This window comes from Setaria viridis, chromosome 9, assembly GCF_005286985.2.
Source record: "Setaria viridis chromosome 9, Setaria_viridis_v4.0, whole genome shotgun sequence".
Taxonomy (NCBI): Eukaryota; Viridiplantae; Streptophyta; class Magnoliopsida; order Poales; family Poaceae; genus Setaria; species Setaria viridis.
This window is the reverse complement of record NC_048271.2, coordinates 22,359,518-22,374,448: the sequence shown is the minus strand read 5'-3', so window position 1 is coordinate 22,374,448 and position 14,931 is coordinate 22,359,518. Positions and strand designations below refer to the sequence as shown.

The following is a 14,931-nucleotide window of genomic DNA, read 5'->3' as shown; positions in this document are numbered from 1 at the left end:
GCCACCCTTTTTTGCGGGAACAAGTGTGGAATCCTTTTCTGCCAGGGTCGTTGTTGATGTCAACAATTGTGGAATTCCAACTGAACTATGATGCGGCACAGAGATTTCAGAGGATTTAACCGGTTCAGTCATGATTAACAAGGGGGTCTGACCAGCATGTGGGAGTTGTAGTTGCAGTGCAGGTAACCCGACTTGCTGGTACACCTGATTGAGTGCAGCAGAGAAGGTGGTGATCACATTGTTGATGTTCTGGTCTGCCCTCTGTGCCACCTGCTCTAGCCACACGAATTCTCTCTTCCTGACGAGCCAGTCTCTCATCCAACCATTTTTGTAGCTCAACCAAGTGGAGATTACTTTCTACTTGTTTTGCCTGACCATCAACCAGTCCCTGAAGAATTAAGGCAAGCTCCGTCGGTTGACTGGCTATTGCTGTAGTGACCTGTACTGTTTCTGTAGCAGATCACGATGCACTTGCCTCCTGATCATGAGTGACATGGAGACAAGGTACATACGTATTTTCCTCCTCACTACCTTCACTGTCTGAGCAATAATTCTTGTCCAATATGTTGTTCCTATTTTTATGCTCATCAAGAGATGGCTCATTCCTAGCCCTTAGGCCACGATGTCTATCTTCTAGTCTCGCTGGCTTGTATAGCTTGAATTGTATTTTGGCATTGTTGTACTCATGTCGCCAACTTTTGGGTCCAGTTTGCACCTCTCTACCGTTCTCATCTATTTTAGTAAGATGACTCAGGATGATGGAGATCTAGTGAGCATACGGCATTTGTCGGGCCACGGTCAATCCATCATGGATAACATCTTGAATCTCACAGAGAATTAAGTCCACGATGTCGAACTCCCGGCTAGTCATAGCAGGAAGCACCAGATTCGTGCTATCGTAGGACTGAGCTGCCGTGGGTAGGCCCAGATCTCCACCGGAGTGCTCCGTCCTGGCCACCTTCTCTCTATTCTTCTTTTTTCCCTATCGCGGGAGCGCGGCGGCGGGTAAACTATTTTTTTGCTGCAGTGCGGGATTTTCTGCTGCCAAATACCACACTCACCTGAAACTTACCTTACATGTGGGACCCTGTCGCGGTAAAGACTTCCCATTCGATCGGTAATAGGTTCGGCTCATTGGAGGAGCACGTTTTCCATTTTATTTTCATTCCCTATTTATGAACTTAAACTTACATGTGGGATCCTGGTTGGTTTATGATATTTTCGCAGCTTATATCATCACAAAACCACCATGTAACAGCGAGTGACGATTTCTTTTTAGCTACAGTGGCAACTTTTATAACGTTCTGTAACTTTATCACTAAATTTGCTCGGATGTGAAACTTTATAACGTTTTCAGCTAGAAACGTCATAGATCTATGACAAGAACAAATGTATCATAAAATTTTCTTCATAGATCAACACATTTCTTGTAGTGAGGTCGGGCTTGCTTGGTTTAAAGGCTGGGGACGCGAAGTGGAGGTGCGAGGCGTGCACGGGCACTGCAGGCGACACGAGCACGGGCTGGCGCACGGGGGGCGAGGCCGTATGCTGGTGACGATGTGGCGCGAGGGCTCTGGCGCGGTCGGCCACTTCCGAACAACCGTTGTGACCCTGGCCCAAAATGACTAAGTGATACCAGGTGCTCATCTAGCTGCTTTCAAACACCAAAAACTCACAAATCTCATGCATAACCTACCCGAAGCCCTATACAAAAGTTGTAGCTTAGATAATTCTCTCAAACTTTCAGTAAGGGTGAATGTTCAAAAGTCCACTGGTTTGAAAACTACTCAAGCTTGAACCTTGAACAAATCTAGTTTTTCTTTGAAATTTCATAGGCCCAAAATGAGTTTTTAGCCAAGTTTGAATAGGGATTTGAAAGCTAAAATGTTGTTGAAAAACACCAAACTTGTGCTGCATATCAGTTTCTAGCATAGGGCAACAGGTTCTATAAAGAAAATTTTGAAAGTTCTTATGTAAAATTTTGAGAACATCAAATAGCCTTGATGCATGTTAATGCTGTTTTCAGGGGAATGGTTTTTCAGGTGATGGCTGAAACAGTAGTTTGACTACATTTTGACCAAGGTTTGAACCACAACACACCTAGATGAAAATACATAAACCATACTGCAACTTTCCTGTTGGTCAAAGTTAGATGTTTTGAAAAAGTAATTTTTAAAGCCGGTCAAACCTAGCAAAATTTGAACAAGCAACACTTCGATTTCTTTTCTCCTCTTAAGTTCAAAGAGCTATTTGACTTGTGTCAACTTTCAAAACATGTTTAGGATCGATTCGTGGTTTGTTTGACATCCTTAACTATTTTGAGCAGAAATATTATATTTTCACATTTCATCATTTTTATTAATATTTAAATTTCATTTAGCTTAATTCTTCCTTTAATTACCATTTAAAAGGTAAAATGCCTCATTTGTGCAACAATGCTTAGAGACATTACATCATACCAAGATGCACACAAAAATATGCTAATGATCATGATTATGCAGATGATTAGCTCCTAATTACTATGCTAACACCAGAGGTGTTCACATAACACCAGAGTATTCCTGTTAGAGACATATATCCTGAAACAACTGATGCACTTTACGAGAGGGAGAAGGAATCAAAGGTCAATGCACGGGGACTGATTTCAGCACTAAAGAGCACGAAGAGGAGGAAATACACATGGGAGGCGTTGGTTGCATTGTTGTTGAAGAAACATAGTGTGCGATGGTTTGGATTTCAATCGCATATATGATGTATGATACTCCCTCCGTTCCAAAATGTAGGTTGTTTTGACTTTTCTAGATATATAGATTTTGCTATGCATTTAAGTATAGGATTATGTCTAGATACGTAACAAACTCTAGGTATTTAGAAAGTCAACGACCTACATTTTATAACGGATGGAGTATTTACATTTTGTGCATGCATTTTCCTCTAGAGTGATGCACAAAACAAATTACAAGATACCCTCACCATTTTGAAATGTTATATATTAAAAAGCGGAAGAAGAGTATGTTCTTAACCTTCAATCCTTGTTTAACATCATCATGCCCGTGCGTTGTTACGGGCAACACAATTTCCCTTCACAAGCATCAAAATAGCAATATAGAAATTTGGGGACAGTCATTCAGCAGCTGCTGCGGAAGAACATAGATTAGCTACCAATTTAACGTATGCGGAGAACCATTCAAAAGCAAATTGAGTTCATATATAATTTAGCTTGCTTTAGCAATTAGTACCGAATGAAAACACTATAATTAAGTACAATTACCAATGTGATAACAAGAAACGTCAAACCACTCGTCTAGAAGTTTCACTATTATGCTAATCATGACTATTGAATACTCATGTCACAAGGCATGAAAACATACTTTTTACAAATTGCAATTAACTCATGGTAGTGGCAGGCAGGTTACTGAGTGAAATTGTAAGAGTGAAATCGTAAGGTTATTGGCAAATCAAAAGAATCGGTGAAAGTGCACTCGTGAAAGTTGTGAAAGCGAATCTAGACTTTCCTTATACTAAGATCACAGGACTTCCAAACAATTTATCAAAAACTGCATTTTTTTTTGTAGGATATGAATATGACATCAACTTTGACGTTATCCGACATGTCCCACGTGTCAAAAAACATGCGTGGTGCGGGCTGATTTCCATCAAATTACTCATTGTTTGTTTTTGGGCTGGCTACTTTTATGAATTTGGCGAATGCCAAATTGGGCCATGAAACAGCCAGGCCCAAACCCAGCCTGCAACTCCCTCACCTACAAAAGCCGATCCAGTGCCTCCAAAGCCTTCCTCTCAACCCTAGCGCCGCCGCCGCCGCCCTTCGACCAACCGCGCTCCTAGCGCTGAGCTCCGGCGAAGGTCAGGCAAGCGAGGCAGGATGTACACCGCGAGGAAGAAGATCCAGAAGGACAAGGGCCTTGAGCCCTCTGAGTTCGAGACCTCCGTGGCGCAGGTACACGGGCTGACTCCTCACATCGCCGCCGCCGCCATAGGCGTTGCCTGGAGATCTTCCCCGGCCACGCTCTGATGCTGTTCGCCGCGTGTTTTGCAGGCGTTCTTCGACCTGGAGAATGCGAACCAGGAGCTCAAGAGTGACCTCAGGGACCTCTACATCAATTCTGCCTTGTGAGTGACCACGTTGCTTTGCCTTTGGTTAACTTTCACTGGAGTGGTCGGCGATGTTGTTGTTGCTGATGTTATAGTGCTGTGGTTGCAGCCAGATGGACGTGGCCGGGAGTAGGAAGGCGGTGGTGATCCACGTGCCCTACAGGCTGCGCAAGGCCTTCAAGAAGATCCACGTCAGGCTCGTCAGGGAGCTGGAGAAGAAGTTCAGCGGCAAGGTCCGTGAATTCTGGCCTCGCCACCATTTTGTACTTTTGCTGCTTTGATTGCTTTGTGAAATGTTAGCGGACGGGTGGAAAGGTGATGTTTTAAGCATCAGTTAGTTGCACGGAATGTAGTCAGACTACTAGGTAGGCTTCCACCTAGTGATGGTTAGGGATAATGAGAATAAGAATACACTTTAGAGTCATCATTTAGTCTGACTTGATTGCTCCCTAGCATAGGAATGCAGGCTGTGCTGTTAGTTATGAAGGATTTCCTAATTGTATGCTGTCATAATTCATAGATTGGATGCATCTGCAAGCAAATATATTCTGGCTTCTCGATTGCTGTATTTTGCTGATTGGTTGTAATGCAGTTACCTTTGTATCTGTGTTTGCAAATGGCTGTAGATAAACCATGTAAAAGTGAACAATTGATGTTGGTTGTTTCACTTATGAAACTGGTAAACATGTGTCCGGATATTCCAAATGTTGCCCCCCATAAGAAGGCTGCAGGTCCATTTGTTCTTATGGCCTTGTCATGCACATATTGTCTCATGCTGTTGTTCCCATGTTTGTTTCCCAGTTCTGTTCACCACAACCTTATAGTGATCCTTAAATTATGAATCAGTACAGCTGACTCAGGATGGCAACGGGGCGGTGCGGGGCCGGGGGGACACTCCCCGTCCCCACCCCGATCCCTGATCTCTGATCCCCGCCCCGTCCCTGAAACCTCAATCGGGGGAACAGTTTGCCCTGTCCCCGCCCCCGTTGGATCCCCGCACCCCGTCGGAGCCCTGTGGGGATGAGCAGCCAGTATTACATTCGAGCAAATCAGGCAAAATGTGGCAGATAAGTTAACAACGAGCAAATCCATGAGATAAGTTCCTAACAAGATTACTAGAAGCTTGCATGCTGCAGCTGTGCTCCACGAGGCAGCAAAATGCCAACACGTACACAACAGACAACACTCTAATTCAATGTGGCAGACTTGCACGAGAACGACGGGAACAGCGGTAGCGGCGCTGGCTGTTGGAATGCCTACAGCTGACCATGAAGGCACAAACAATGCTTAGAGAAGTTGGTCAGCCGCGCACAGATGTTGAAAGCTTGCCCTTCGCCAGCACGGCGACACCTCCGCGAGGAAGAGACGGCGCATCCAGCGTCTGGTCCTTGCGGCCAGGTGGCCTCGCCTTGCGTTGTGCTTGTCGACTTGCCGCTCGTGGCCTCGTGCCTGGTGACGGCGAAAGTGAGGTGAGAACTCAGGAGCGAGATGAATGAATGGAGAGTGCTGGGTGGCGGCGGTCGTCCTCTGTGACTGATTAGGGTTCGCGGAAGGCCGGAAGGTTGGAGTTTTATATATGTACGTTGGTGTATTAAGCTGTTGGGCTGCTATTTTAGATGGGCCACAAGCATTCGTGGGTCCCCATGGTGCCCCGCGGGGAGAAAATCACCCCCGCCCCCGCCCCGATAATGTTTCGGGTCCCCGCCTCGCTTCCCCCGCGAGGGGAAATTTGTCCCCGTCACTGCCCTGTTCGGGTTTGGTCTCCGTGGGGATCTGGCCCCGCGGGGGGAATTGCCATCCCTACAGCTGACAATTTACAACCACTTAGGACACGCTAGCTATGATATTATGGTTGGTATGAAAGATGTCTTGATGAACATATAAAAGTGATAAGTAGTTAACATGGAGTTAAACTTTTCATGCAGGATGTGGTGATTGTTGCAACAAGGCGGATCGTGAGGCCACCCAAGAAGGGTTCTGCTGTTGTTCGCCCGCGCACCAGAACTCTAACTGCTGTTCATGATGGTATCTTGGAGGATGTTGTCTACCCGGCTGAGATTGTGGGAAAACGTGTCAGATATCACCTTGATGGATCAAAGATCATCAAGGTAAGGTTTAACCAATGTTCGGCACCACTGGTTACATAATTTATTATGTCCTGCCTGGTCTTCTGGAGAATTGCATCAATGCGCATGCACTATATTTGTTATCGACGTAATACTTATTAGTTTCAATAAAAGAATAATGAACCAAATAGATTAACGATAAATTGTTACTTGTTTTGCTGTTGAACTTGCTGAGTATTGAGCTCTGTTATTTCACTAATTTGCTGGCAGATCTTCTTGGACCCAAAGGAGCGCAACAACACTGAGTACAAGCTGGAGACATTCAGTGCTGTGTACCGCAGGCTTTGCGGGAAGGATGTGGTCTATGAGTACCCTGTGACCGATACTGCCTGAGGATGCATCCTGTTGGATAGCTGACTGTTTTCATGTATCAGATTCTGGGTATCTTGCTTGAATATTTGTCACACCTACTATGTATTCTAGAAATCAAAATCAATAGTTTCAATGCAGAACCTGGTGTTTAGGCCACGATTGCAAACAATCATGAAAAATGTCGAATTTTGCTCGCTAAGTTGTGATATATTCACTACATTATCTGCCTATGATGGTGCGTTTTCATCATTTCATTTTTTATATCACTACTCTACTTCTGCTTTGTTGACGTCAGCAGTTTTTTTTGATATGCAGTTCTTAGCTTGCATTTCTTTTTGGCAGTTCATTTTGCATTTTTAATCAAATCTGTTATGCTTATAGATAATTCTGTTTTTGTTTTCCCAGTCATTTTTTGCAACGTGTACATACAATATTAACTTATGGATTTAGGTCCTGTGTAATGGTTGCTGTGAGTGACAGTGCTGACCTCGCTGAATTGTACTAGTTCTAGAATAGCTTTTATCTGTTACGAATTTGCTTCAACTTTGTAATTTGATCCAAAGTAATAAAATTTAAATTCGGTTTTGAGCATTACGGTTAAATTATGCTTGTTCTGGGTCATTCGTAGTATTTTGCACACACTCAAGTATTATCAATAACATTTGTAACTAAGCATTGCTGGGTTTGACGTTGGTCCGGTGTCCGCCGTATACATAAGAAGCCGTCTGATTCTAATATTCTAATAGAAAAGAAAAACGCAAAAACTAAATCGAGAGCCCCTCCATTACTTCCTAATCGGAGAAAACAGAACGGCAAAAAGTAACTCCATGCCTACCTTGATGGCCGGCTCGGAGGAATCGGAGAAGAAGATAGCCTGCGGGGTGGGAGGTGGGTGGGGCGGCCGGCGGCGGAGGTCGGCGGAGTTGTTGTTTCTAGGTTATCTAGGTTCGGGGTCGTGGGGAGGCCCCATGTCCGGCAAGCCTAGAGGGATGCCTAGCAGCGGTGGCAACAGGCTCGGCGAAGGAGCGCGGGGTGTGGGCGGCGAGAGCGCCGCCGGTCGGGTGGTGGAGGATGCCCGTGGCTGGTGTCGGTGGCGGGGGCAAGCCACCGTAGTGGTTAGGAAGGGCGGGGTTGTGGGGGGAGGCGGTCGGTGGAGGCCGGTGGGGGGGGGGGGGGGGGGGCGACAACGAGATCCGGCTAGAGGGGAAGGGGAAGGAGAAGGGGAAGGGGAAGAGGAAGGAGGAAGAAGAGGAAGGGAGGGGCGGGGTGGTCCGTGGGTCGCCGGTCGACGATGGTGGATCGGGAGCACGTTGGGTGAGGGGGTGGATCAGGGCGACGCGAGCTGCAGATCAGGAGGGAGGTGTGCGGACAGCGAAGGGTCGGAGGGGTCTCTATGGAACCTGTCTCGAAACCCCTCTCGACGTAGTTGCCTCCAAAGAAAAATCCATCCGCAACAGACAATCTAGTTTTGTTGCAAGAAAAAACTAGAAGTCAACGAGATGCTCGTTCCTGGAGCTGAATTTGCACTTGACATCTCCCCTCTCAAATCCCCTCCCCTTGTCCTGCCTGCATCATAATTATTTCTGATGCAACAAGCGTGTGATGTACTACTGAAACAATTTAGAAAAGAATTTTGTAATAGTTTAATTTATGTTCGTTCTTCTACATCAGCATTTGTATACTGCGAGGCAATTTCCGTTTAGTATTTGTTCTCTCTGGACTTTCAGTGTGCCATTGTCAACCATTTCCGTTTTAATTAGCACTCAGCGCAGTGCTTTAGTAGTATAGGAAACGGAAATCTGGGACACAATTAGCAGGAAGGCCGTAGCGGCCCAAAAGATCCACTAAGCACAGCTTTGAGATCAACCCATACTGGGCCCAGGAAAGAGGAGGAAAGGGAGAAACTTCGAGATGGTACTCCTCGCTGGGACTCCATTCCGATCCCTCTTCCCCCCCAGTGCCGTCGCCGCCCCACGACGGACCGCCACCGCGCCGCCGCCTCTCGCCTTCCACCGCCGCTCACCGCTCACCGGAGCCCTCTTATTCCTCAGTCTCGGCGGCGTCGCGGGGTGCGTTCTCCCCTTGCTCCGGTGACTGTTCACTCCTCGTCCTCTCTTTACGTACTCGAAGTTTCTTCGTAGCGGGTCCTTTCGTTCCGGTGGGTCCTAGACTGATCAGCAGGCGTCCATTTTTTTTTTTGGAAACTTAGGCCATTTGGTTCGTATAATTGAAATTTTGAGGATATGGCTGTACTTCTCAGTGAACTTACTAATGAATGGATAGAACCTTTCTACTGCAGATGTTTGTTTCCCTCTTGAATTGTTACTCAATACCTGTGTCCAATTGTGCTTGATTGATGTAAAGCTATGAACATTTGTAAAATAACAAGAGAAGTAACCTGATACATGCATTGTAACCCTAATGAAATGCCCACCTTAGGTCCCTGCAAGATTTTTAACTCCAATGCAAAACTTTTGGAATATGGATAGTACTGTTGCGCTTTGCTGAACTGTGTGGTTTCGCCTTTTCTAACTTGAGGGAGTAATATAGTGTTTGCAGTCTTGTCATTCCTAATGAAGCATGTGACTGATGTAAATTTCTTTTTGTAGAGTAGTCAATATAATTAATAACAGCTTCTGAATTTTTGCAGGGTAAGAAGTTTTAGCTCTGCTCAAATGGAGTCTGCTTCAACCACTGTGCCTTCCATTGTCGTGTATGTGACCGTTCCAAATAGGGAAGCAGGTAATCACATATACTTTTTCTAAAAAAGGGTAATCACATATATTCACTGGTTTATATAGTTATTGTCTTCATTGAACTAACACTGGATGCTACCAGTCGTACTCGTAAGTCGTAACTGTACAGAACTACCTGGAACTTATTTCCACATCACACATATATTTGAATTGTTTTTCATTTGAAGTTATAGTGTTCTATGTCGGTAAGTTTGGTCTCTTTCTTTATGAGCATAATAAAGATTATTTCCCCTGCAGGCAAGAAGCTAGCTGGAAGCATTATCAGTGAGAAGCTTGCTGCCTGTGTTAACATAGTGCCTGGTAGGAACTACATTCTTTCTCTGGTTTCTTTATTTGATACATGCATAGTTAAACGACTTTGTCAATTGTTAATCTTTCAGCGTACATTGCATGGCAAGCACATTGTCTTCACTCTGATTGTACATTGCATGGCAATTGAGTGCTCCGTTTAGTCAAATAATTGCATAATCCTGTGACCCGTCATCTTTATGTTCTTGAGTTTGGCGATAAAATGATACGGCTAAAGGTGTTTCACTGTATAACCATGTCAAATTTCATTTTTTTAATAAACCATCAAGTCCAATATTATGGTTGTTCAAGCATCGTTTGGCCATGTTTAGTGCTTTGGAGCACCACTGTTTCAGCTTTGTTTGTGCAATGCTGATCAAATTAGTCTCATCTGAAAATCATGTTCAACACGAGGGCACAAAGCTGAACTTAAGTTGACAAGAAACAACAATACAAACCTACAGCGAGGTACCTGAAGATAACACAATTAGTGTTCCTCTATTAGTTGAATTCGCTTGCGCATCTGGCATGTGGGCTATATTCTTTTGCTTGTATGCTTGCACTGGAATGGCTGACATGTGGGCTATATTCTTTTCCTTGTATGCTTGCACCGGAATGGATGTGGACAAGTTTTCAGATGCATGTTTGCTTGTGTATGCAGGCTTAGTGGAACAGTTGCCAAATTTTCTGAAGTTTGGTGCTCTGTAGTAAAATGAAAATGGGATTGCTATACTGTGAGATTTGCATTTGACTTGTTAACAGATGAACCTAAATCTACAATCAAGCCATTTGTTGATCATGTCTTGTCTATGTGTTTCCTGTCAATAATACTGGACTAGCTCACTTTGTCTGGGTAGCATATTATCATCTCTTTTTACCTAATATGCTGCATTCTATACTTCAAATTTCCTGAATGCTCCTCTTTCCAGGTGTTGAATCCGTTTACTGGTGGGAGGGAAAGGTATGTTCATCAGTTCAATAGTTTTAATGGACACCTTGAGTTGAACAGTTTTACGAGTTAATTTAGTGACAAACAATGGACCTGTTCTCAGGTGCAAAGTGATGCTGAAGAGTTGCTCATCATCAAGACAAGGGAATCTCTTCTAGATGCCTTAACTGAACATGTGAAAGCCAACCATGAATATGAGTAAGTTCCATGCTCATACTGTTTGAGTATGAACCAAAGCCAAGAGGTTTATAGAACTGTTATATTGCTTTGTACTGGGATTTACAGATTGATCTTTCGATGCAGTGTTCCTGAAGTCATTGCGCTGCCCATAAAAGGAGGCAACCTGAAGTACCTTGAGTGGCTCAAGAACAGCACTAGGGAAAACTGATGTCTCCAACATGCCTGGTAGTAGAGTGACTTGCCCCTGAGGTGGTGCTTGTGCTGTCAGATGTGGCAAGATGCTACGCATTTGTCACATCCTCCTCGCTGCCTCCCAAGTTGAATGAATTGCACTGCTGAGTATGGGAGGGAGCCTTGTACATGAGATCCTCTCCTTTGTGTTTGTGACCATACTGTTTCTTTCAGTTTAATTGTTCAGTGGCACATCTTCCCATTGTTGTGCCAATAAACGCGTTCAGACTTTCAGCACTACTCCGTGGCCCTTTTCTGTGGTCGTACAGTCCCATAAGCAGTAGGTGCGCAAAATAATTGCTGTGGCCGCAATCTAGAACACTCAAATCATCACATGTTTGCATATATGCAAAGCTCCATGTCTTCTTTCCCTGCAATAGGATCCTAGGGAGGATTCTGTCATAATTGCCATCAGACTCAGAAGAGAATGATTTGAACCACCTAAGATTGTTTGATACCCTGCCTTAACAGCGTGCTACGTTGCTTCGATTCGATGTACTTTAAGCTGCATGTGATTGGAAAATGATCGAAATAAGTTCCAAAAAATCATCTCAAACGATGTTGTCATGGAGCAACACAAGGCCACATTAAGCATACGATACAATAAATACACCTGACTGGGTAATAACGTGGGAGATGAAAGTGGCTGCCTGTACAATCATCAATCACACCGACATGTTTACAACATTGGGCAGAATTACGGATGGAGCACATGAAAATCTAACATCGAGAAACCGGAATATATTATAGTCCTGATAACGACAAAAGCCAATTGCACAGAATTACATAGCACATGGATATCTTCACAAAGGCATTGGTGCCCACATTTCAAAAGGAACAGCATCACATACAAAACAACAGGAAGCATCACATACAAGACGGACAGAGTCCTCCACCTTTTCTGATGCGATTGGTCGATCTCCCAAAGATGCAAGGACCCTCAAACCTCCTGGTGTAGGCGCAGGGCATCTTCAGTCAGTCAGCACACTTGACACCTGAAAGGTACACCCGGGCCTGTATGATGCTGGTCCCAATCAAGAAACCAGGCATCACCATAAGGCCAACTTTCGGCCTCTCTGCACCTTCGTCTAGGATGATGTTCTTCACAACGCTTTCCATGTGGATATCCGCAAATTCACTTCCCTTTTTCACTTGAAAGACCTTGACCTTCGGATCGAAGGAGTATGCCAGCCTGTGCAACAACCATATTGACTTCGCCAGCTTTAGAAAAGCCTGATAGAAAGGTGTCCTTGGATGGCCACCGCTCATGACATAGTTCCTCTGATCCATGTTGCCAAAGAAAGAACCTTCCATTTTGGGGTGCACAAGTAGTAGGTATTTGCTTCTGCAGAACTTGCCAAAAATTGAATCAGGATTTTGGCTCAGAACATCCAAAGGATCCATGGCTCGTACTGCGAGGAACTGATGGAAGAAAGCCTCGTTGGAAACACTGATGTTGGAGTCCTTGATAGAAAAGCTCTCTTCTTGGAACCCGCTGAACATTCTTTGGCAAATATAGGATTCAAAAGCATACTTCTTGTGAGCCCTCCTTGTGTAAACTACACCAGGTTCGATTGCATTAGCAGCTGCATCAAGATCCCAACCTGCAGCCTTCATCATGTTGATCAAAGGCTTTGAAAAGTCATGCATTGACTGGTATGCATTATCAACAGCAGATGTAAACAAACTTGGTGTCAATTCAATGGAAAAGTAGTTCTCCTCTTCGTCAGATTCCTCTGATTCCTTGTTAAGCAGGCCCCTTTGTTTCAGTTTCTTCTCTAGCTTTGATTTTCGAAGTTTAGCTTCATCGATTTGCTGCTGCAAATGGGTAATCTCGGTATCTCTAGTCTGGATCTGGGACTGGAACTTCTTTACCATGACCTCATAGGTCTTCAACAAATTCTGCTGCTCTTGTATTTCAGAAAGTAAGCGTGAATCTTGAGGGGATGCTGCTACTGGCTTAGGATTTTTTTCTCTGTAGGTATGCTTGAGTTCTGAAAGCTTTGTAAGCTCCTCTATGACAAGCTTATCAGCTTCCTGGATCTTGTCAGGGTCATATGGGGTGTGGGCTTCTTGCAGTTGAATGTACGCAGATTTCAAAGAGGATATGTTGTTGAATATCCTCCCGATCATAGTGTCCATCGAGTCCCCGTTCTGATTCATATTCTCATCAATTGGTTGAGGATGAACTTTTTGGTTATTGTTATCATAATTTTGTGACTCCTTAGAGCCTGGCCGGATCATTACTTCTTCCCCTCAGGATCAAAGAAGTTATTAGTCTTCAACTACGCAGCCAATCGACATCAACCTGCAAAGAAATCTTGGTTCAGGTAAAAAATTTATGAGTTATACAAATTTCATAGTAAGCAGCTACAGCCAGTGTTCCCTTGCCAACATATCAATGGTCTAAATCTTCACTGGAATATAATTTCAACAACAAATCTCCACAATACGACCTCAACTTAGGCCAAACAGAATAGGAAAGTAAAAACATATGTTGGACTCTGGGAAACTATACATTGGTTGGCTTGAGCTCATTCAACGAGTTAAATCCTTCTCTCTATTTTCAACACTAGGATCTGTTTTAGAGCCAGTTGGTCAATTGAATTGCTAAAGACCAGGCAACACGGGAAAGACCCAGCAAACATGATACATTTGGTCTACACTTCACATTTCACAAGGAAAGAAGGGTTCCAAACAACTACATCATGGTTTTGATTGCTCCAGATCATAAGTCGCAATCTCAACAGTAGTGTCAAAATTATAAGTGGGGTGGCTAAGAATAACACAAATGTTGGTCAGACTGCTCAAGATGTATAAACTACATTTTACTCATTCAGATCTTATTCGCATAAGATACTCATGCTATCTGATTTCGACACGGGTATCCATACTGAGCAATTTAGTCGTCGACACTATGACAAGCCTATGCGTAGAGCACCAAATGCAATAAACAAAAAACAGCACGCCAATCATAACCTCAAGCAACATATATCATCATGTTCCCTCTAGCAGAGCCAGACTAACAAGGTTTCCGTTTGGCAGTCCAGATTAACCCACACTGAAGCTTCACCGACACATATCAGAGACACATCGGTACTGATTTCTCCCAAAGCAAGAACCACGTGAAGCATAATCATACCTTGGCTTCCATCCAAAGTCTAGTCTAGTCTACAGCAGTCTCACTTTTAGGGCTAACCTTAACAAACCGCAGCATGGATTCTTAGTATAGCAAAACAAAGAAACACCTACATCGAGAGGGAATTCCTACATACGTGTTCCTACAACCTTTAAGCGACACTTCTGATAATCCAGATCTGTCGAAGCCAGGGGCGGATCCAAGTATAGGACATATTAGTGTACATATGTAACCCCGTAATCTTTCGCAGAATATTGAAGTTAGTTGGTTTAATACATAATTACATATGGATTTACTTGGGTCAGATCCGAATGCAAATAGCTTACACTAGGTTTCGAGTGCTCGGTTTCACACAGCGGGAATCGAAGGAAAGGGAAGGGAAAGAAAGGAACGGAGAAGGGGGGGGAGGGAAGGACGCACCTGGTGGATTCTCGTCGCCGGCGAAGGGCCCGACGAAGACCCGGGGAAGGGTGCCGCCCTCGTCCAGCCGTCGCCGCCACCCGCCAGGAGAGAAGGGCGACGAGAGAGGGGGGGCGACGAGAGAGGGGAAAGGTGAGCCGGGGAGGAGGTGAACCGAGAACGGGACTACGGGAGAACAAAGTGTGGGGTACATCAGAAGCTAAACTCTACACGAAATCAAAAAGCCCAACTGGGCAGCCCACTGGTGCGGCGCGCCGCCGCGCCCACATACCACCTACCACCGCCATCGAGCAAGGACCGGCGCAATTTTTTTTTTCGTATACTATTTTTTTCTAATAACCAATTCGCTGATGTTTAGAATTTATATATTTGTTTTCTATATGCTCTGAGGAGATTCTAAATATTTTTCTAACA

General features: G+C 44.5%; 3 protein-coding genes across 6 annotated transcripts; 2 read left to right on the top strand and 1 right to left on the bottom strand.

The window, feature by feature from the left end:
• Nucleotides 1-3,795: 3,795 nt before the first annotated feature.
• On the top strand, nt 3,796-6,784 carry LOC117840544 (small ribosomal subunit protein eS7). Its single transcript, XM_034721059.2, has 5 exons — nt 3,796-3,961; nt 4,061-4,134; nt 4,226-4,349; nt 6,042-6,224; nt 6,453-6,784. The coding sequence occupies exons 1-5, from the start codon at nt 3,887-3,889 to the stop codon at nt 6,573-6,575; spliced, it is 579 nt and encodes a 192-aa protein (XP_034576950.1). The 5' UTR covers nt 3,796-3,886; the 3' UTR covers nt 6,576-6,784.
• Nucleotides 6,785-8,383: 1,599 nt separating this feature from the next.
• On the top strand, nt 8,384-11,198 carry LOC117837961 (protein CutA 1, chloroplastic). Of its 3 annotated transcripts, none has more exons than XM_034717788.2 (6): nt 8,384-8,623; nt 9,205-9,296; nt 9,548-9,610; nt 10,528-10,559; nt 10,651-10,745; nt 10,851-11,198. In XM_034717788.2, exons 1-6 carry the CDS (start codon nt 8,466-8,468, stop codon nt 10,933-10,935), a joined length of 525 nt encoding a protein of 174 aa, XP_034573679.1. In that variant the 5' UTR covers nt 8,384-8,465; the 3' UTR covers nt 10,936-11,198. The 3 variants fall into 3 exon arrangements, with proteins under 3 accessions (XP_034573679.1, XP_034573678.1, XP_034573680.1); XM_034717787.2 differs by having other exon boundaries at nt 8,384-8,644; XM_034717789.2 differs by lacking the exon at nt 8,384-8,623 and adding an exon at nt 8,650-8,712.
• A 481-nt stretch (nt 11,199-11,679) lies between these two features.
• On the bottom strand, nt 11,680-14,701 carry LOC117837960 (protein GRAVITROPIC IN THE LIGHT 1). Of its 2 annotated transcripts, none has more exons than XM_034717784.2 (2): nt 14,518-14,701; nt 11,680-13,278 (listed from the first exon to the last, which is right to left on the bottom strand). In XM_034717784.2, the coding sequence occupies exon 2, from the start codon at nt 13,200-13,202 to the stop codon at nt 11,934-11,936; it is 1,269 nt and encodes a 422-aa protein (XP_034573675.1). In that variant the 5' UTR covers nt 13,203-13,278; nt 14,518-14,701; the 3' UTR covers nt 11,680-11,933. The 2 variants fall into 2 exon arrangements, with proteins under 2 accessions (XP_034573675.1, XP_034573674.1); XM_034717783.2 differs by having other exon boundaries at nt 11,680-13,266; nt 14,518-14,700.
• Nucleotides 14,702-14,931: the final 230 nt, after the last annotated feature.